Source organism: Onychostoma macrolepis, chromosome 07 (assembly GCF_012432095.1).
Source record: "Onychostoma macrolepis isolate SWU-2019 chromosome 07, ASM1243209v1, whole genome shotgun sequence".
Lineage (NCBI taxonomy): Eukaryota > Metazoa > Chordata > Actinopteri > Cypriniformes > Cyprinidae > Onychostoma > Onychostoma macrolepis.
The window spans coordinates 36,287,745-36,311,464 of record NC_081161.1 but is presented as its reverse complement, the minus strand read 5'-3'; the positions used below and the strand labels follow the sequence as shown (position 1 = coordinate 36,311,464).

At 39.4% G+C, this 23,720-nt stretch overlaps 1 protein-coding gene across 1 annotated transcript in view; it reads left to right on the top strand.

Annotated features, from left to right (window-relative positions):
- dnah2 (dynein, axonemal, heavy chain 2) overlaps positions 1 to 23,720 on the top strand; it is a 135,366-nt gene that overhangs the window by 22,366 nt on the left and 89,280 nt on the right. The window contains 10 exon segments of the mRNA XM_058781820.1: positions 7,871 to 7,958; positions 8,567 to 8,612; positions 8,615 to 8,768; positions 10,375 to 10,504; positions 11,233 to 11,415; positions 15,059 to 15,273; positions 17,008 to 17,154; positions 18,474 to 18,630; positions 22,151 to 22,390; positions 22,585 to 22,773. Of these exon segments, the coding sequence (XP_058637803.1) occupies positions 7,871 to 7,958; positions 8,567 to 8,612; positions 8,615 to 8,768; positions 10,375 to 10,504; positions 11,233 to 11,415; positions 15,059 to 15,273; positions 17,008 to 17,154; positions 18,474 to 18,630; positions 22,151 to 22,390; positions 22,585 to 22,773 (1,549 nt within the window).

Here is a 23,720-nt window from a genome sequence, read left to right as displayed (position 1 = left end):
TATTGTGGAAGCTGAATGTAACAGATTCAGTGGGAGGGATACTCTGTAGAGAAGAAACATTTATTTCCTAAGCAAGTCTTCCCTACAGGATACAGCCATTCAGTTGTGGCTTTTAAAAACAGCAAGGGGCTCCAGAGGTATTTTGCGGAAAATAATGTGCGGTCAACCAAACACAACACAATGTTCTTAGTGGGTTACACCCTAAGGTCTCTCGCTTTCACCCCAACCCTGCAGTTTTTTTGGATTGTATCATATTTTTAGTGTTGTGGGCCTGCTGGTAGTTTATGACTGTTGGCTTCATTTGTTGTGATAAAAGCAAAGAGTTTGTTTTGCCCCGCAGATACAGAAATCTCAGATCCTTCAGTCGAGTAGCTGACCCCATCCTCCAAAATACAGCCAGTGCTCGGACAGCACAAAGAATACAGTGTTCCACCTCTCTTACCAACACTGTACAATGACTATAAAGGTAGATGTAGATGCAGAACTACCAGATGTACTGGAAATTTTTGTTTACTCACTGTTCCTAAGTGCTATCAACTTTAAGGAACACAAGTATGTGTCTCAATGCAGCTCTTCTGTCACGATTTACCATTTAAAAGTTCAAACAGGCCGACCTTAATTCAGTCCCACTTTCCCTTATGGTTAATTATGGTTGCTTTGTTTGACTGTTTTATTTACATAAAAGTTGGTGAAAATCACATTTACTTAAGTAGATTAATTAAAAATTTGAAAAAGCCATGCAAATTCTTGTCTATTTGAAAAGTTATTTTGAAGAATATTTTTGGACATACTGTACTAGGCTTGGGCGGTTTCCAAATTCTGATACCGTCAAACCTCCTCCCTATTTTACCTCGGTATACGGTATTACCGTGAATAATAAAAAAATTATGACATAAGGCTCAGACAGTGTCACCAAACTGTTGGCTTGTGCCTAAACCGTTCAGAAACTGAATACCAAACACTAATACTGAAACAATAACATGCACAACAATATTAACAACTTTTATTAGCAACAAATAGCAGTTTAGAAAAAAGTGCAAATACAACAGTCAAACAGAATTAAATTAACATAAACATCCATATTATAAAAAGTATTGCAAAGCGGCTGTCGGTGGACCTAGATGTTGTTGGTCCTACATCGGGAGGCGTTGAAACTGTTGCACCAACATGATCTCACAGAATTCCGTGTAATGTTCACGGACTTAATTAACCCCGAATCTGTGGTGGCATCACGGAATCGCCGAAAATTCCGTGATGGGCTCACAGAAGGCACCAGCCGTGGTCCACGCACGGATTCACTGGTTCAACACCAGCGCTGCATCGGACCACGTAAAAAGAGTGACTCCGATGCAGTTATACTTTCACTGGAGTACCTGACCCCACCACTGCCCTAAACCTACCCAGTTCTGAACAATAATGATGACGATAAATTTCCCAGTATCGCGTCGGCATATTGATGCTAAGGGTTTCAGCACGGCTGATGCCTGTCACTGACTTACATTGGTATCACTTCTGTGAGTCCATCACGGAATTTTCGGCGATTCCGTGATGCCACCACAGATTCGTAGGTTAATTAAGTCCGTGAACATTACACGGAATTCTGTGAGATCATGTTGGTTGCACTGAGTGAACTCGGGTCCATCCTCGCAGCAGTGAGTGGATGGTGGTTTCGTATATGCGACCTTAGGTTCGAGGTATTTCCATCTCTCGCGGTCACCTTTTTGTTGCACAATTTGCAAATTGCCTCGTCCGTATTTACCGCCTCTCCCTTCTCATTCGGTCGAAACCCGAAATACTGCCAAACTGCAGAAGTTGTGTTCTTTTTCGAGACCAGGTCACTTGGTGCGCGACTCGCCATCTTTCCCCCTCTCTCTCTTTCTCCTCCACGCTGTCACGTGATGACAACCAAGCATACGCATTTTTAGGCATTAAATAAATTATATTTAATATATATCCTCGTCTCCTATATAAGTGCATTGTTTTTTATGACGGTATAACGGTATTGAAACTGATACCGTTGCTATTTTTAGATCCCGCGGTATACCATATTACCGTATTACCGCCCAAGCCTATACTGTACAATGAAAGTCAATGGGATCCAAAAAACTTTGGCCCTGATAGACCTTCGCTGGACAAAAAAACATAATGGAGTGCAAATGATGACTGAATATTTATTTTTGCCTGAAATTCCTTTATCATCCTCTTGACATTTCTTGATTCATAACACTGACAACACTGGCATAGTTGTGGTTCTGATGTTTTATTTGATGGAGGCAGCACGGACATCCAGGGTATTCATAAAAATGGTATACTCAGATTTGTGCTTCTGTTCTATAGAGTCTGTTATTTAGTATATTGATATTTGGGAGAAGAAAAATCCCACTTCAGAGATCAGATCTATAGTTTTTTTTTTTCAGTAAAGATACTATGTTTACTGAATGCACTAGAGCATCAGGAATCCTATACGTTTTAGAACTTGTGAATAGAATCATTACAGAAGAGCATGCTAGTATTGTTATTATGAGCTATTTGTTGTTGCAGTACCATTAATGGCCTGCCAGCTGCAGCAATAATAGCCTGCACTCCTGCGGCCTGGGCCGATGGCAGCACTTGAAGTGAATTGATTGCTGCACTAGTAAATTCAATACAGCGCTGCAACTAAAAACTTAAGGCACGGCAGGCCTCCGAGGTAGGATTTGATTGTCCCTGTTTTACGATGTATTGAGTGCGAGAGTGAATGCCCTGTATAAAGCAGACAGCGTTATAAATGGCCAATGTTAAAGCTGGATCCAGATGCTTGAGGTTTGGTGTTAAGCAAAGAAAGCCCTTTTACTATTTTCAGTTTGAGGAGGAAGACCATTATACCCACACTCGCAAATGTCTTCAGAGTTCAACTCTGGGTCGATGTCTTGGAGACTCATGGTCGTGTGTATTAGTAATAAACAGCAAACAAATGCCCTTTATCATATTTTACCATCGTGTTGGTTTTTTCATAGACAGGACGAGCAGAAAATTACCAAATGTCATTGGCACTTTTGCAGCTCACATCACGTCAGGTACTTTCAGAGAAATGATTGATCAAAGCTGGCCGTCAACTCTATCAGTCTAGACAGCCATGAATCAAAGGTCACCTGTGTTTTTCTCCAGAGCTATTTTACTGGCATCATATGTATAAGTAGGGATCACGTAAGCTGGTTTGCTCAACCTCATGGTGCATGTGTATGTTTATATATGTGTGTGTTGTGACATGATTAATGTGGTGTTAGCTGCAGCATGGCCTTTATCCTCTGTCCTCCTGGTGGCCTCTCTTTTTCTCTCTCTTTTTTTTTCTTTTTCACTCACTTTATCATTCAATCTCTTTTTTTGCCTTGAACACTCTCTTCTACACCTCTTTTTTCACTTTCACTCTCATATGAAAGAAAATAACAAATGACATCTCTATAATATCTCAAGTGATGTTCCTGGACGATAATGAGATTTAAAGGGGTGGTTTACTGCTTTTTTTCTTTGCTTGATTGTGTTTATGGGGTGCAATATAACATGTCTTCGTGTTTCGTTTGTTAAAAAACGCCTTATTTTTCATATATTTCCGCTTTCTCCTCTGTCATTTGAATGACCGGTTGACTTCCTGATTCTATGAAACCACTCCCTCAGAAACAGGCAATGGGCTCAGATTGGTTAGTTGGGCCAGTGTGTTGTGATTGGCTAAACTGCGTACTGCACATTGTCCGGAAACTTCATGCCCATTACCTTCACGGGCGACAGTTGCATGTGCTCCGGTCAAATGTAAATAATGGTGTCAATATTGCCGTATCAGTTTGAGCCAGAATCAGACCCAGAAAGCGGTAATGAAGAGAGTCAAGCAGAACTTCCGCAAGCACGGCTCTTACAAAACGTTTCTGAATGGAAGTTTGCTGTTGTGATTACATATAATTTTTTGAAGTTCGTACACGTTTGTCTTATACACACAAAATAGCATCGAACTAACTGGCTACTATAACCAAACAGCGTTGGCTTGTGTTTACGTTCTTGATCAAATCGAAAAATTACGTCATAAAGTATACATGGAAAATACATTTACAAAATTAGTACATAATTACAAATTCGGGTCCAAAATGTTTGTACGCGTTTGTCATAGACACACGAAATAGCATTTAACTAACTGGCTACTAAAGCCAGCGTTGGCATTTGTTTACGTCCTTGATAAAACTAAAACATTACGTCTGAAATTATACATGCAAATACATTTAAAATTATGAAATCTTACTTACAGGTTGTGGCCCAACAACTGCTGCCTCTGGTTTTAAAGTTGGAACTGCTCCATGTTTTAGTAATAGTTTCTGTGTGAATCCGGCATTGAACTCGTGTAGATTCTGGAAGCTGTCTTCCGTAAAATGTGCAGCACAGAGAGCTAAATTAGGATTGTAATTGTCAGGAACATAATCAAACATAAATTTTAACCATTGTTGACGAACTACAGCATTCGTTGGAAGCCCGAACACAGAAGACCTGACAGCTGGGTGAAAATAACACCGTTTCGACGGCATGGCTACAACTCTCCACTATAACTCTTCCTCTTCGACAAAGCCGCAGAACATGGCCTTGCCCCCTCTTTTGCATGTTCCGGAGGGAGGGGTTGATGCAAATTTATGGGTTTTTTACGTATGCAACCCGGGAAGTATCTCGTTGTAGTCCCATATGAGTCGTTTTTGTAGGCATTAAACTTCCTGATTTTTAAAAGATGATATCTCCGCTTACGTTGAACTTTCAGCGCAGCAACTTTGCAGATACTGTTCATGCACCAACAGCAACATTACACACTATTTAAAATAAAAAAAGTGAAATCGCAGTAAACCACCCCTTTAATGGAAAGCAAATGGAATCTTTCCTCAAGAAGTAATGTTACATGTTTCCAAATTTCAGAAGAGATCTCAACAGTATCACAACTGTGTGCTCAGATTTGCCAAGATACAAAGTTGATACTGAAATGAAACAAAACTGAGAACTTGAACTAAATTAATGAAATAGTAATAAAATCAATAAAATATCAAACTATTTCATTGTCTTCTCTTTGCCTTTATCCTTTCATTCAAGTGCTCTTTCTCTCCACCACTCTATTTTCCTTTAACTCCCTCTTTTTAATTATTTTTTTATTGAATTCTTATTTATTGAATTATGAGTCAATCATGTCAGATTTTTTCAGACGGTACCTTTAAAGGTTGCTCAGTAAGGAAGGAGTAGGGCACCCTGTCCCCGTATGAATCGTAACCCTTGTGGTCAGCCTGGTTATTCTTCTGTATATTGATTGAGCTTAAATCCTTTCAGACCTTCTGAAACACAGATGACCTCATAAAATATCTGTCATGGTTGGAAACATTGCCATGGTACCACTGCCACTAAGTGTTCAGGGAGTCGTGCTTTGAAAGAAAGATATGAAGATTATGTTTGTGTGCATGAGAACAGAACTATTTCTACTGGTCAATGAGTCACACCGGTTTGCTGCTTTGCCATTTTGTTACATTGTGTGTGTGTGTGTGTGTGTGTGTGACTGTTAACTTTAACACTAGATGTTTATTACATATTTCATTTTACAGATCAAATTCTCAATTTCATCATACACTTTTGATTTTATAGCATTTCCTAATGTTAAAATTGCCACTGACATCACAGCTATGATGAAATCTTGTATGACAGCTACCAGTGAGAGCGTTTTCATTTATGTTCACTTTTAACCTAACAACTTAAAGATAAAATGGGTGTTACTTTGAATTCATAGGCATAAAAAATTCAGACAGAAGTAGAAAAATATTGGACATCCAAAAATATTTTTATGAAACTCCCTCTTTTCCCCCTTCAGACTGAGAGAGAATCTTATTAAATTGAATTTAAACTGCCCCAAACACAGTTGTCACCCATCTCCCTTCTGTATTGTATGGTTAGGACCAATAATGGAGGAGACTTCTTGTAAACACTTATCTCATTTTAATTAATATTTTGTCTGTTTATGTGAAAATGCAGTCAGTTGTTTGCATTTCACTCATTTATTTTCCATAAGTACTTAACTTCTTAGTCTGATCCACTCTCTCTCATACTCTGTTTAAATCAACATCTCTAACCTTGCTGGATGTTGTAATAGCGTTTTATCATGGTTCATGGTATGCAGTAACTCGTTCAAAGGGATGTGACCCTGGAGCCAGAGAGCGTGTAAGAGAATAAACATAAAGATAGCTTATCGTCTGTAATCTGTGTTACTGCCTATGTCTGACATTCACCTCTGTGTCCTCCTGTGTGTTTAGACAGTGCATTCATCACTTTGGGCCCAATGACGACCTTCTCTGAGACCTACACCACTGGATCATGTCTCTCTCATAATCACTTACTCTGTCTCTCTCTCTCTCTTTCCCAAAACAACCGTGTTCATCTCGTTTTGTCTATTATCCTTCCTCCCAATCCCTCTTTTAGTTGTACAAAAGTTGTCCTCCCCCAGCCCTCTTCCTTCCTTTCTTTTGCATGACAGCCGTTTACTGGAGCATTATTACTCCCCGTATAAGCCCCTCTTTAATTAGACACCAATTTGGACGGATTTACGCTTTTTCACATGCCAAAACATTCATATTGGCTGTTTATCCCCGTGGTTAAAGGGCATAGCTGTCAAACTGACCACAATTCATGGTGATATTAAATGTTTTGCAGTGAACTGAGCAGCATGGCGCAGCTCCGTTCCTTCCGAAATAACATGGGCTAACTGGTGATTAAGGATTTAAAAGACGAAGTGGAGATGCTCGTGCCGGGCGGTCCTGTAAATGATTCAGGAGAACTGATTGCTGGTGCGCGGCTCACCGTCATTTCAATGTGTTTTTGAATCTCAGTCATTAAAGCTCGGGCTGCATTTCAATTTAAGCTCTCATCCTCCGCTCTGGCGACTATGATCTCCGTGCAAGGCGAAAATCGCAATTTAGTCGTTGCGCCAGGCGGCAGTTATTTTTCTCTTTAATAATAAATATTACAATTTTTTCTTTGCATAAATCAAAGTAGCATGAAAGATGAAAAGGGAATTTGTGTTTTTTGGGTGGAGACATTCCTAGATCTTATCTTGGTGGCCTGTTATTACCCCACACATCCTGATATAGGGGCCGCACATTAAAAGAAATCGCAAAACGCTGGCAAGCGGATCGTTCTAAATGATCAATGTCCCATTGTATCTTGACATCAGCTTTGAACTGTGAGGAAACCGAGAATGAAAGACAGAAACGGCCAGTTAAGGGGTCTGGTTTCATATGAGGACCAGTCTGACAGAGTTCTTATTTCCAAGATAGCAATCCCTCAGAACAAGGCCATGGATTTGGTCTGTCCCTTTGACTAAATCACTCAATTTACATGTACTATCACGCCTATCTGGTAACAGAGTCATCCCGCTGAAGTCTTACTCTCTTCTTCTATATATCGCTCTTGCGCTTCCTCTCTTTTCCCCTCCCTGTGACCCTGGCTTCCTCTCTGCCCCACTAAAGGTGTTTGTCTGTGAGCGGCTGTGAGGATTACCTTTCCATCAGTAGAAGAATGAGGTGTGAAAAGCAATCTGAGGAACGCCAGGCCGGCTGATATGGAACTTTGGCGGATGCAATTATGCCTATGACAGATCACTTCTGACCTGATCCCTCTCTGCTCTGGATGGCAGCCAGCCACCGCCGTTGTTTTGTTTTGCTCGTGTGAAATGTGAAAACCTTTAGCAAGGGAGTAGTGACACAGCAGACTTCTCCATTTTTCTCTGCTTTCCCTTAAAGTCCTGCTCTGTAGAAACAAAAATGAGGATGGAGATGTATGAACTTCACACTTTCTGTTTTTCTTGAACTCTTTGTCTTTGTCTTCTTAGATACTCTTCCGAAGGGTGGTCGCTTGACCAGATTACCATATTTGCTCTGGTGGATTCCTTCGTGCGGAGATGCAAAGATCTGATAGAGGTGAGCAAACACTACAAAATGTTGCAAACAAACACACACTCACAAACTCTACATTTTCCAAATGCATGCAGAATTTTTACACGAGGCTACTTTCTCAAGCACACATCCAGAGAATATCCTCTCAGATTTCTCAATAATTCACATCTCTGTGTGTCTTTATTGCTTTCATTTCTCACATTTCCCAGGACTCCTGTCCTTGCTGAGAGCTGTTTTTTATATCACTTGTCATTTTTATATTTATTCATGCACATTTTTTGCTGTGCGCTCCTACTAGTTCCTCATACTCTTGGTACTTTCCACAAATAGGGCTTGAAACTCTTTTTCTCTTTCAACAAATGGTTAGTGAGAAGAGATGCTTAGCCTTCAGAAATTGTTTTATATCAAGCATAGGAGGTCAAACTGAATTTTATGAGCTATTTTGTTTCATTCTTTTTTTTTTTCTGCAATAAATGCTTTCAGACTGTTGTACTTTTATATTGAATATCTATTATATATATTTTCATTTTTGAATATTGATTCTTACATTTTTTTAATAAGAAAAAAAAATCCAATTAAAAAAAAAAAGAATTGCATAGGTTTCTTTCTCTAACACATTCTCTTTATTTCAGGTGTGTGAGTGTCAGCAGCAGTTTGCTCGCTGGGAAGAGGGGTGCGAGTACCGTTGCCATGCTTTGCAGGACGTCAGGGGTCAGAGGTCACTCAGAGACTGCTGTACATAGAGGCAACCTTTGACAACAGCCTGCAGGTCCTGCGCTCTGTTAAGGACATCCTGGATGTCAGAAATCCCTCTTGGCATGAGGACTACAGCAGGTGAAGTGTTTGTAAATTGATCAGGGCACAGAGAAAAAGAGAGGTACTGTGAAATAGCTGGCTTTGATTGTTAAAGGAGCTACAGTCTGTCCATATGTCCAACACGATGTCTACACTGGAAGCGACCAGTGTTGCATTTGCCGGAAGCTGCACATCATCTCTGAATGTTCACTAACCAGAGACTAGTCAGGTGTGAACTTTAGGTTAGACTTCATCAAGATTAAATCGAAAATGCATTCAGTTAATAATAAAAGCCTACTTACATTTTTAACAAATGAGCCATTGGTATAAAAATATGTTATGCATGAGCATTTTTAGGATAACATATAATTTTATAATATAAGAATTTAATATATAAATACAAATATACCAATTTAAGTAATATTAAATACATTACATACAGTACATTCAAAAGTTTGAAAGAATTCATTTATCCTCACCAAGGCTGCATTTATTTAATCAAAAATACAGTAAAAAATTATATCGTGAAATATTATAAAAAAAAAACAATAACCCTTTTCCTTTTAAATATATTTTAAAATGTAATTTAAGCCCAAAAGAACAGCATTCATTTTAAAATATGTAAAAGTCTTTACTGTCCCTTTTGAACATTTTAAGCTTTTCTGAATAAAAGTTTCTTAATTTCTTTCATAAAAAAATTACTAACCCCAGATTATTGTTCAGTGATTTTAAAAGTATATATAAAATGGATCTTCATACGGATAAGAAAAATAAGCTTGAGTTCCTGTGGTATTTGTAAAATGAAGATGCCAAATCTGGCGCTTTCACTGTAGACGGCTCCATTGACTATAATGCGAGCGATCTAGTTTTGTTGTGTAGTGACACGCAAAATGCATCAAATTGTGTGTCTGTCTTTCTGCCAGCCTGTCTATGAGGCAGTCAGTCCTTCTGGTTCTCATGTATATTTATAAATGTTTGTCATTCTCGGCTGCTTATTGGCCTGCTGGCCTGTTGGGAATTTCCATACATCTCGTTTTAGCATATCTTCATAAATATGCATATAATGACCTGCATATTCGGATCATATAGATATTTTTCATGAATATTCTGCCTAAATGTATGTGCAGCGTGGAGAAGATCACTTTGCCTTTCTGTCTGAGCCCAGCTTGCCCCTATTGTCATTCACAACTGTTTGTGACAGCAGGCAGTTTGGCTGCTTATCTGAATACCATCATGACCGTCTGTGTGACGGAACCTGGGCTGCCCATCAGCCTCCAGAGACCATTATCCCCTCGTACCCCCGCCCCAGGCACTGACGGACCTTGGGAAAGGGAGCAGTGTGTGAGCGAGCGTGTGCATCTGATGGCCATGATGGATTGGGGCCGAGGCGGGTCATAGGGTTAGGATGTTGTTGCCAAGACAAACAGCTGTGCTTGTGTCTGGGGCAGGTGTTTCATAGTGTCTCAGCATATTGAGAGCACCCAAATCAATATCAGCCTCCATTTATGGCCGAGAGTGTGTGTGTGCTGGACTCTGCCTTTGAATAGAGGGCACTGATTTGTGTTTGGAACGTGCTGTACAGCTCTGCCCACTTCTTTGTTGTTTTGTGCCTCTTGTTTATCCGTGTGTGTGTGTGTGTGTTTAGGTTCCGTGGTAAAGTGAAAGATCTGGAGGTGATGATGCAGAATTTGATCACTTCGACTTTTGAGACTGTGAACTGTGTGGAGGAAGGAGTACAGCTGCTTGACGTGTTTCAGCACCTATCTGGACGAGAGGTCTTTCTCACACACACTTAGCCTTCAATTCACACACACTTTATCACTGCCTTTAAAACCTTGCACTCTGTCAGACTGCTACTCTTCTTAGCAAATACAGTGAATACAAATGGCTCCGGCAGAACAGACCACACACAGACTTCTGATGTCACTTCCTTTTCACTCTCATTTACTCAGTAGCAGGACCTCACGCACACATATAAGCCCACTGCTCTCTCACCTGTGTCACCAGTCTCTTTAGTTGTTGTCATTAAGATGTGTTTACCTCGTTAATCACAGTCATCTCTCCTGGCTTTTGCCTTCCCCTTCAGTCTTATTCAGTTTTTTTTCTCCTCGTTCTTTTCATTCTGTCATTCAGCTTTTCAATTTCAAATTTCGAAGTGCTGCATTGGCTAGACTATTTTACATGCATTACAGCTAAAGCATAAGAATGAATAATAAAAAGTCGAAAACAAAAAGGTGCTAGTGAAGGTGAAACAAACTAAAATATAAAATAAATGTCATTTAATATAAAAAATCAAATCAAATAATTTATAGAATAACAAGGCATTGGGAAACAGTATAAAGACAACTAGTTAACATAACGATCATAGCAGTAATTTGTTAGGTTGTGGTTTCTGATAGTGTTCATTCACATAAAGAGGCAAGCCATAAGAGGCTGTGTATTACAGTAATTTTACCACAAATTACCACATTTCCTGAGTGTTTCTCTTTTATATCTTTCTTAGGCTATCAAGCGGACCATTGACAGAAAGACGGTGGATGTATACGCATTGCTTAGTGCTGAGCTGAGTGATATCAATTTGGTGATGTGCAGGCTGTCATCTCTCACTCCTGCTCAGATGCCTCGACACGCAGGACAGGGGCATTGGACCCGAGCACTCCGATCACGGATAGAAAGACCCATGGAGGTGATATTAACAATAAAGAGAGGTTAACATAAAAACAAAAAAAAAACTAAAAAAACTATAAGATCAGGGTTGTGAATCAAGAACTCTCTTTGATTCAGAGCTGGTTACTTTTTTTTCCCTTTTTTTTTTTTTTATCCAATACCAGTACACAATAATTTTAATGAAATTCCGACAATGCAAAAATACTGTCACAGTGTTTTCTGTACTGGTGAATTCAGAACATTAAATTTTTACATTTTAATAATTTTATGTGATAGCTTTAATTTTTATTTCAGTTTTAGTAATTTTAGTAATTCAACTTATTTAAAGGGGTGGTTGACTGTTTTTTTTCTAGGCTTGATTGTGTTTATGGGGTGCAGTCTAACATGTGTTAATGCTTCGTTTGTTAAAAAACGCATTATTTTTCCACACCGCTCTGTCCCTTCTCCTCTAAACGTGCTGATCATTTCCTGCTTTTATGAAGCCCCTCCCTACACGATGGGCTCTGATTGGTTAGCTGGCCTAGTGTGTTGTGATTGGCTAAGCCGCCATTAGAGCACGTCTGAACGTCCCGCCCCTCAGCTCAGCGGCATGTGCTCCGGTTGTATTGTAAACAATGGCGTCATCTATTGCTTATCAGTTTGAGCCCGATTGAGACCCAGAGAATATTAGTGAAGAGGATCCTGCAGAACCTGTGCAAGCACGGCTTTTAATGGTAGGCCTAAGTTTTTTGTTTGTTGTTGTCTCATACTTTTAGATACGCTGTTATTTGTAAATGCTACTGCTTGTTTTAGCTTTTAATATATGGTTTTATTCTGATTAAAGCTTTAATACAGTATGGCAACCGCACACGCGTCCATGTATAACGCTTCTCATAGCTACAGTATGTGAAAATAAGTGTATTCACTGAGCTGATGATCTGAATGAGAGAGAGATGCAGAGCATGTGCAGAGGAATGCGACGCGAGCAACAGTGTTAAGAACTGCTGTTAGAACATTTTGAAACTTGTGAATCCATGACAGAATCGCGAATCTAGAATATGAATAGATTTTTACGTGCACCCGTAGTTTTCTCTTCCTCTTCTCTAAAGCAGCGCAGCATGGCCTCGCCCTCTTCGATACATGTTCCCGGGGGCGGGGTTTATGTAAAATTTTGGGTTCTTGACGTAACGGACCCGGGAAATAACTCGTTGTAGTCCCTTACCAGTTGTTTTTGTAGGCATTAAACTGCCAGAATTTTAAAAGACGATATCTCCGTTTGCACTGAACTTTCAGCTTCGTAACTTTGCAGATATTGTTTATGCTCAAACAGCAACATTGCACACTAACTAACGTTAAAAAAGTGAAATCGCAATCAACCACCCCTTTAACTTATTTTGGTATTTAAACTTATTTCACGTATCTCAAACTAAAATGACTCAATGACATAATTTTCTTTGTATTTGACTTAAAATAAACCAAGCACTTAAAGGATTAGTTCACTCCAGAATTAAAATGTCCTCACCCCCATTTCATCCAAGATGTTCAAGTCTTTCTTTCTTCAGTTGAAAAGGTTTTTGAGGAAAACATTCCAGGATTTTTCTCCATATAGTGGACTTCAACAGGGACCAATGGGTTAAAGGTCTGAATTGCAATTTTATTGCAGCTTTAAAGTAATGAACGTGGATTTGCGCAGCTTGGCAGTGAACAAAGGCTCTGTGTAGTAAATGCTGCTCCATGTGAAATCACGCACGTGATGGAAATTACCGCTGATTACAGAACCAGCTTTACTGACAAGATGCGCATTAAATATCACATGCGATATATCGTGCAGCCCTACTCTACGATCTCAGCCGAGGAATAAGGGTCTTGTCTTGCGAAACGGCCATTTTCTAAAAAATAAAAAAGTATATACTTTTTAACTACAAGTGCTTGTCTTGCACTAGCTCTGAAATGCGTTAACATGATTTTACCCATTATGTAATCACATTGGAAAGGTCATGTTTTTTCCTAGTGGAAGAAATCTTTTTGTTTTCAAAAGATTTAAACATCCAGGATACACACACAAACGGACCATTTTAAGCAATAAACTGATACAGAGACATAAATGTGTGTCATTCAACATACAACAACTTTTGAACAATCCTCCTTCTCTACATTTGTAAACACTGGGTTGATGCTTCTGCCTACATCACGTGTGACCTTTCCAACTTGACTATGCAATGCAGGAAACCGTGGACGCACATTGCAGAGCTAGTGCAAGACAAGCATTTGTGGTTAAAAAATACAAATAAAGACAAGACCCTTATTCGGCTGGGAACGTGTAGAGCCTTTTGAAGCTGCACTGAAACTGCAATTTTGACCTCCAACCTGTTGGTCCCCATTGAAGCCCACTATATGGAAAACAATTCTGAAATGTTTTCCTCAAAAACCTTAATTTCTTTATGACTGCAGAAAGAAAGACATGAACATCTTGGATGACATGAAGGTGAGGAAATTATCAGAAAATTTTAATTCTGGAGGGAACTAATCCTTTAAGGTTTTGTGAGATCAGTGTAATAAAATGGGCTTCCTCAAAAAAAAAAAAAAAAGAATGGAATTGCTGAATCAGAACCAATTCACCCAGACTTCCCAGTTTCCCTTTCATAATAAAGATGTCAAACAGACTAAAATCAACCTGATGTTATGTTAGTATGTCATGTGAAAATGCCCACAGTCAAATCAAATCATCACAGGTTCCTGAAAGATGCACGAACTGGATGTGCGTTATGAGACCACATAGTGACTAATCAGTCCAATCCCAGCATGCACTAGGCATTTTTTTTCTGCACTACCCTTTTTTTCCTCACCCTTTGTACAGTAGGTGAACTTTGTTGGGTTTTATGGACAAATGAATCAGATTCCAACCCAAAACCTCCATCAGGGTAAATTTGGAAGGTGTCACAAGATAGCTTAACTCCATTGATGAGCTCTTCTCTGTGTTGAGCTCAGAGCCTTGTGTCAGTGGCCAGTGAGGGGCCCCAGCAGAGGCCCTGAAGCCCAGCCAGCATCCAGCCACACAGGCCCTAATGCTATTAAAGCCAGCTGTGCCGCCACATACTCGGTCTCTCGTTTTTTTTGTCACTTTCCATTTCACTCAAACTTCCTCTCTATTTTTCTCTCATGCTTTCTCTTTCTTTTGCTTCTCATCTTTCTCTCATTCTTCAGTTTGCTTACAAAGCACATTTGCCTTCTCCATTGTGTTTAAATTCATTTTCCGCTTTCTTTAAGAAGGCAATTAAGAGCAGACATAAGCTTTAATTGGACACAGATATGATTATGTTGCATTTCCCCACAATTGATCCCAAAAACGCCCACAGAGAAACAAAAGGGAGACGGAAACCAGAGCTTAATGATGGTCTGATTAGATGTTGTAGAATGTTTACATAGTTACTGCATAGCCTGAGACATTCCTAACATGAGCGAAGTTTAGCCTTCATTTGTTTTTATGTTTACCTCTGGTTTGTTTAGCTTAGCTGTGCTCTGACGGTTGTTTTGATTGTTTGTGACCTTGCATGTGTGAGTCGGTAAGATTTCAAGACGTTGTTTGTTTGTAAGTGATGAGATGTGTGTTCACAGAAGGCTCTGCATTCTCTCTGAGCTCTTCCCATCTGTTTGTATGGGTTTTTCGCACATGTGTTGTCTAGGTTCTCCGGCGCGCTCATTTCCTGCCACACGTCAGCAGTGGAGAGGAAGTGCATGTGAATTATGCTAAGCTGTGTCAGACTCTGGATGAGAAGGTGAGGAGGATCTTCACAGACTGGAGTCAGAGTCTGAACAGAGAGTGTCTCAGCAGTCTCAACCAGCCACTCATGATCCGCTGTAAAGGGAAGACAGGCCCGCTGGACATCAACTTTAACAAGTACGTGATTACACAAACACACATGCATACAGGCCCTCCAGTACCTCTGTGCTCACTGTGATTGTCAGTATAATTAGACGTGCCTATGTTACTGACCAGGGATGTTTTTGTCCATGGTTTTATGGTTTAATAAGATTCAGTGCACTGCACGCTATAAAAAAATATATTTGTTTTTGGAATTTTTCATCAGAAAAACATTACTTTTTTAGCTTTAAAGGCAGGGTAAGCGATTTCTGGTAGCCAATGTTGATATTTGAAATCACCAAAACAAACACGCCCCTACCCCAAAAGGGTCTCACCCCTATTTTGATAGATCCGCTCCACATATACGTAGCCACATAGCCTATGCAACCCAGGCAACGATTAGTTCTGTGAAACATAAGCCCTTTTCCACCGAAATTACCTGGAACAATATGTCCCAGGAACTTTTTCCCCCCCAGACCTTTTGCTGTCTGCGTTTCTATCGCGGTCTAAAGTAGAAGATTAGACCATAGTCTGGTGACGTAACGTTAGGTCTGTGCTCGTTTCTCAATACCATGTATGCACATTTCGGACTTTGGACATTTTAAGACTCGGGAATGTGAACTCCTGCGAACGAAACGATGCAAGTCCGGAATTTCTGCAAAGAGCAGTATACTTGATAACGTCAGTCTGCACTCCTTGGCTGCTGCAATCTTCCTCACTGTATTTACAGAGGAAATATATCAAACACCACTACCTCTTTTCGTTTTCATTTACATATCAATAGCCGCAGAAATGTAGTTCAGGGAACGTACATACATTACAATGAAACAAAATATTATATCAAACATTGCCTGTTTTCATTTTCATTTTAACATATTAATAGAACAATAGAATAAAGACCAAAGGTTACCTGTTAGATTTACCCAAAACGAATTATATCTTATGTTTAACCACTACAGAGACATCAGAGCCAGCGGCAAATGTCAGAAGGACTAGCCGAGGTTATGCTCCTCTCTTCGGGATACATGAGCACTGAGTGCCCGGTGATCGTGTGGAGCTCACGTCTCCGAAATCGGCGAAGCACATTTTCAAATAGGCACTGACACGGTGTTACTCGCCTATCGAGAAGAAACAAAGCAACCTCGCCTTCCGCTCCCTGAGTTCTCTCCAGTGCTGGAAAGCTGATCCGATATTTACATGGGACCTACTTCTTGCCTTATCGTTCCTCAGACGTTTTCCTCTTTTGTTTTTTATCCGCTATCTCTATCTTTCTGTCGCTCGGCTCGGCTGTTCACTGAACGCTCTCTCCTCCATATCATGAATAGACATGCCCCTTACTGCTGATTGGCTACAAGTTTGTTTTGGTACTCGGCCCCGACTCAGTTTTCTATAACGTTTTTGAAAAATCGCTTACCCTGCCTTTAATGTAGAGGACAGTATACAAATATCATAGAACATCCACTTCTGCTGAGGGAAATAAATAATATTAAATAATAATAATAATACAATTGATCGCAATGGATTAAATCCTATGCTACACTGAATATTCTGTTAGACTTACTTTTTGAATGCTGTTAATTATTGTCCTTAAGCAACCCATTCAAACCCTTTCAAATAATTAAATTATTTGTGGTTGGACTGATCTTAAATCTTTTATGCTCTGTAGTCATAATATATGACCATTACTAAAGATGTTTTATACATGATGAATATTCTAGTGTGAGCACAAATGCACAGACTTTGAACGTGTAACTGTGTTTATGTGTTCAGGAACCTGTTGAAGATGTTTAATGAGATTCATTACTGGGACCGACTGCTCTTTGAGATCCCTCACTATGTCACAGAGGTGTATCAGCGCAGAGAGGAACTCCACAACCTGAGAGAGAATGTCCTCCTAGTTGTTAGAGACTATAACAGGTTGGTATGGCTGACAGCGACTGACTTTTCGGACATCCCATACTATACATGTTTATTCTTCATAAAACATTCTTTTTTTAATAATAATAAAAATAAAAAAAATGGTATTTTCCACAAATGCCAAATTTTTATTTAATTTTATTATTGTATTTTATATTATATCTATTTAGGTGTGATGTATTTGGTGTTTATTGCTTGAAAATAATTAGAAATTAGGCTTTAAGTTGTATTTGCAAACAATATTAAAAATAATTAAAACAGCTCATAAAAGCAGTTGATACGGAACATTCTCTCATGGTTATGCACCTCCTTTCACTGTGTTTTAAAAGCAAAAAAATAAAATAAAAGTTTTCTGTCCCAATTTTGTACTTTATGGAAAGTGCCACATCCTATCTCTATGCCTTCCAGACATTTACATTTTCATTTTTTGTATATTCTGTTCTATTATATCTTATGTGTGTATCAAGTTTAGAAAACTTTTTTTTTATAAATTGAAACCTAAACTAAGAAGTTAGATGTAATATATTTGTGAGGAAATTTTCCACAACTTGCTTGTACAAAAAGTACAAAAAAACAAGTGCACTTTCACACACGGATGCATACTTACCAGTCACATACATATTTAAACGGTATACTTGTCAGGTAACTTCACATCTTTAATATGCATTGATATTACTCTTCACCTCTTCGGCCTACACACACTTGCACTTCAGTGCAAACTGAGTATTTACATTCCATCTGCCTCAATATACACATCTCCATTCAAGACTTTAGCACATCCAATCTGGAGAAAAGCACTTGAATTAAATGCACACACACACACACACACACACACACACACACACACACACACACACACACACACACTTCCACTGAACAAAACAATTCACACTTATGTCCCTCATTCTGTAGTGAATAATAACCTCCTCTTCTCTCACATAAGTGCATACACACACACACACACACACACGCTCTTCAGACTGGAGGACTCATTGTAACTCTCAGAGGGACAGAGTGAGTCATCTCTGTCAGTATTGTTACCACATTTAATGCATTCTACACATGCCAGCTGGAAACAAACACTTAAACCCAACACAAGCTAAACAGGCCACTTGCCCCAAATGGCAAAGCACATCCACTAAGACTTGTTAATCCATTTTTACCACCCTCTTGTTCTGTTATGCTTTTAAAATGGCCTTGCTTGTTTTTGAAAAATGCTGTGATAGAAATTTGTCAATACCTGGAAGACCTAAAATGAAAATTGGAAAAAATAACAACAGTGAACCTAACCTTATATGTTTGTGTTCACTCTCAATTAGAATCATTAAGGCTCTAAATGCAGATGAGCTGGGTCTCTTTTCTGAGAGAATTCGGTTCCTGGATAGGAAAATCCAGCCAGGCCTGTCAAAACTGCACTGGTCCACAAAAGGAACAGCCAGCGTCTTTATCAATGACTGCAGAGTGCACGCCAACAAGGTCAGTAGTTTCTGACACACACACAAATACACACAACAGAAAACTGTGTCCAGACAGATGGTAGAGTGAAAAGCTTGCGTTCCTCAGGCAGACGGAAATTTTCTGGATTTGCCCTGATCAGAGCAGTATGAATTTCAATGCTGGTCCAGTGCATTGCCACCAGAAAAACATAGCTGGTGGAGCTGGTCAGCCAGCATGGTCTGTCTGGTAAAGCTGATGGACAGCTAGCTAGGCATGAAGCCCGGTGTGGACAGCAGCCTGGTTTCTTCAGCAGAGAAACCTCCCGAGTCCAGAAATTGAAGATAATTATAGACATCTAGTTTCAAGGCATCCCAGAAATGCTGAATTTGCTTGACTTATTAATAATGAGCATTTCTGGTCATTCTAATTTAGGGCTATAACAAACTATTTTGATAATCCATTAATATAATGGAATTTTTCTCTTTGAATGCAATGCGCTCATTCACGTGTTCAGTTTGTCTATATTGTTTGCTATACCTAGTTGCAAAAATGTTTCAAAGTATAAAGTTGCAAAAAAGTTTATTTACATAGAATATAGTTCTGAACAGTGTGTTCTCTTTCTCTGTTGCGCTCCATTTGATTGATACGCTTTATGAAGTTTAATGATGGCAGCAATACTTAATTGCTCACTTGTTGTTAAGAAATACTGTTTTGCTTAATGGAAATAATTCTTGCGGTGTATTTAAATGAGTGTCTGTGTGTTTCCCCTCCATAGAAATGCATTTTTCACTACATTAAGTGAAATCACTGAGACCCAAAGACCCAACCAATTAATAATATAATTTTTTTTGTATTTATTATTTCTTCCTTTATCAGTTATATATTTAATTTAATTGCTATTCATATTCTGGAATGCAAAGTTTCACCCTTGTCCCACAGGTTTTATTCCAGTTATTAGTGGCACACAGAGTTTTGTGAGTACCACAGGGCTCTGGTGAGTGGGGGTTTTGATGTGGTCTGAGATTTGAGCTCTGTAATAGACTCTGTAAATGCTGCTCTAGAATTAGTGATCAGATATCTGGCAGGTGCTGTTTTTATTAAACAAGACCAGGAAGGCCAAATATAAGCTTACTGTTTAAAAGCTTATAAAGGAGACATCCATAGTGAATGACAGATGTTTACAAGAACGTTTAGAATTCAGTTATAGTTAGTTTTTAGGGGTTTAGAACTTTTCTCACATGTTGGGAGTTAGACCAACAGGTTAGGGTTTGGACTGTGAGAAGAAGGGCTGGCTTTGACAAATAAATATAACAGTTGGCTGGAACTTTATTAGGAAGACATCCAAAAGAAAATATGAAGAATGAAATCAACTATATAAATCCCATTTCATCCCATTTATACTACCATTCAAAGGTTTGGGGTCTGTAAAGTATTTGAAAGAAGACACTTACACTCTTTCTAAGAAAACCGTAGAAACCATGATACATTTTTTTAGGATTCTTTGATGAATAGAAAGTTTTAAAGCATTTATGTGAAATAGAAACAATGTAAGTCTTTAATGTCACTATCTCTGCAGAATAAGAATATTAATTTATTTTATTTTCTCTCTTTTTGAACAGTAGTGTATTTTTCAATAAAATCTAGTGCAGAATACATCTTCATGGCAGGTAAGAAATATTTATGGCTAGTAAACTTTCTCAAGTCACCCACTATTGGCAGGTGTAGCAAAAAAAAAAAAAAAAGTTAATTTTGTACCCTAGCTACGGTTATTCAGGAACAGAAGATTTTGCTCTTGTTTTGTTCCGATAAAGCCGTGTCCTTTTTGCTGGCCGATATTGCTTTTGTAATGCAAGAATAAGGCACCAGGCTTTACTGAGAATGGAAGTGCGACTCAGTGGAGAGCAATTGTGAAATCTATTCACTTCCTCTGCTGGCTGTCCATCACTCCTACATTGTACAAGGCAATATGATATTAAAGCACTGGCAGTGCCCTTTAGCCATGTGGTAAAGACACACACACGCACACACACACACAAAGGCATGCAAGCAGAATGCCCCATCTACTTTAATAAAGGCCACACAGGCATCTCTCAGTATAAACAGCCCCAGTGTTCACAATAAAAGGCAGCCAGCCTCTTTCGTGCCGCCACTGTGCCCGGTTCTCTCTCACTTGCTGGAGAGAGCTGGGGGGGAGAGATCAGGTTCACGTCAGAGTCAATGTCAGACATCCTTCGAGCCCAAAACAGAGCTGGCAACAGCTTCAGTGGTAATGGAGAAGTGTGGAGAACACGACATATCTGAGCTTACACACACCCACACACACTTAGAAATGCAAGTATACATTCTACACACTCCTGCACGTAGAGTAATCTTCCCCTTTGAGGCTTATTTTATGTGACACGTTGCATCCCATGAAAAAGTCATGAGACGAGCTGGATTCAGAGCTGGAAGGAAGAGTGAGATTATGCGGCATGTAAGATGCTTCTGAGAACTTCTGTGCAAACTCTCAGAAACATCTCAGTATCGCTGCCCTCCACAGATTGAATAGAGAGCTGTTGGATGAGAAAGCTTGATGCTTTGTGGATAAGAACTGCCTCCTTTAATTTTAAGCACAGGGATAGGTTGAAATCAGATGCTCTATTTCTGTAGACGAGTGAGAGAGGGAGACATGAGCTGGAAAATCCTGCTGGAAAACCCCTGCTGCTCTGTTTGAATGTGTTTTCCATCCTTCTCCCACCACATTCCTCTCAAAACCATTTTGCCTTTTCTTTTCTTTTCTTTGTTGTCTTTCGTGTTGTTTTTGCTATTTATTTTTTTTTTTTTAGGTTGTTTTTATTCTTTAAGGTTTTTGTTTGAGTTTTGTTCTGTTGTTTTTTGTTTAGTTTTTAGTTTTCAGTTTTGGTTTGTATTGGTTTTGTTTTCGCTGTTTTTGTTTGTTTCGGTTTCTTTTTTTTGTTTAGTTTTGTTACATACTTACACGCTAGCATTGTGGTGGCAAGTTATGCATTGGCAAGCATCACAGATTTTCAACCACACCTTTTTTTTTTTTTTGCTACGTAATGCAATGCAATTAATTTTCCTCATTAATTTGGTCATTAGATTGGACAGCCTAATGGAGGAGCACCTGAGCTTTTAATGGTTGCTTTGTGCTATAACTCTTCTCAGAGCATTTAGTCAAAACTAATTGTGTGTTGCTCCTCACTACACAGGTAAAACATGTATTCCCATATGTAAATGCTAAAGTATTGTTTCACAATAGCTTAGATTTTTTGGAACGCCGAAAGACCAGTAAAGTGGAAGCTCATTTTAATAATAGCGCAACGATGTCAAGAATAGGTTATGCCGGGCAATTTTGTCTGCAATATGCATTAGAACATTTGTTAATGTAAACGATCCAGGAACATAGTGTTTGACGTTGAGACAAGCTTGCTGCTGAATTGCTGAGTAGAGAAGCTTTGTGTACAAAACTGTTGTAAAATCTTACAGTTTACTAAGATGTGTGTTTTGGGATTAACATTTGCAAGCTTTCTCTGATTTTGATCTTTCATCTCTCCCACAGGTACAGTTAATGGTGGATGAGTATAAGGCAGCTAACTTAGCTGCCTCTAAGCTCTGCGAGCAGATCAGTGAGCTGCTTTTGGTGCATGTGGATGGCAAGATGGTCTATGGAGACCTGGAGTTCCAGGAGGATCAGCAGAGTCATCAGCATAGCCAGCTGCTCCGACTGCAGAATGCTCACCAGGACATCATCAAAATCATGGCCAGAGTCTACGGGACCTTCCACCTAGATGGCCCAGAGGTTGGACTGTCTGTTTGTTGTGTCTTAGGATCTTTACTACTAAAGCAATAAACTTTTTGAGATTGTGATATAATGATTTACCTTGTTTGAGGAGTGTTGTTGGTTTAAAATCAGCACAATGCACAACCTAAAGTAGATGGAGGTTGTCATGGTAAGGAATTCCCATTGACTTCCATATTGCTGTGTGTTTTCAGGTGCAACAGCATTGGGTGTCATACATGGAGAAGATGGACCGAATGGTTGAGGAGGCGTTTCGTGTGAATATAAAGCGCTCTCTACAGGAGCTCTCTAAAGCCATCAATGGAGACGGCAAGACATCCCCTAACCCCTTATTCAGAGTAGAGGTGGTACTGACACAACAGACTCCTCGAACTCCTGCTCAGGTACACACAGACAGACTATATTTGCCAAAACTAGTGATGCAGTGGCTATTGATAACATTGCTTACATGATGAGGTGACCCTTACCTAACATTTAGACATTTCAAAGTAAAAAGTATAAATACAATAACTGTGTCAGTGCGAATCATTGTGTTGGTCACGGAGAGCTGCTGGCCATGTGTTTTACATACAGCATAAAGACACTATCATACATCAAGCAGAGGGCATTCAGAACACCACAACCTCTATAAATCACAGCTGTGGCAGCACTGCTGCGTTATTCAGCATACTACCCTACTGCTCAGCTCTACAGAGGTATATTTGGACTAAGGCCTATGGGTAATGTCCCATGATGCTTAGTCAGCTAAACACAGTGAGAAAGAAAAAGCAGAAACGTTAGTGTGACTTAATTGAATGTATTTTAGGGACAGTGGTTGCATTGGTCTGTGGAGACAGACTGCCTCAGGCAAAGCGCTCTCAGTGCCAGAGGGAAGGGAAATGCATTAATGCTAGCTCAGGACACACCATTAAAGGCCCTTTCACACTGAATGCAAAATGAATAAGCAAAACAAATCATTGATGAATGGTCTGTTCACACCAAGAGCGAAACGAATATCCGTCAGGCTGATCGACAACCGAATTCACGCTGGTACAAAAGTTGCTGCGACACACCTTTTCCAGCTCTCACAGTGACAATTATAAACGGTCACGGAAACCACAAGACACTGGACAAGCTAGCAAGATCAAGATTGTGTTATATTTCAGCAATAAAAATAAAAATGGATTCTGAGACTCATGATTCCATATTTGAAAACTTTCCTACATTAGCAGAGTCAGAGTAACATTTACATACTTTTGTGATGAAACTTCACATGAGAACAGTCAAAATATTTTTGGGCTATCAACATGCAAAGTGATGCAGTCCTCATTAACATACTTTGATTAATTGC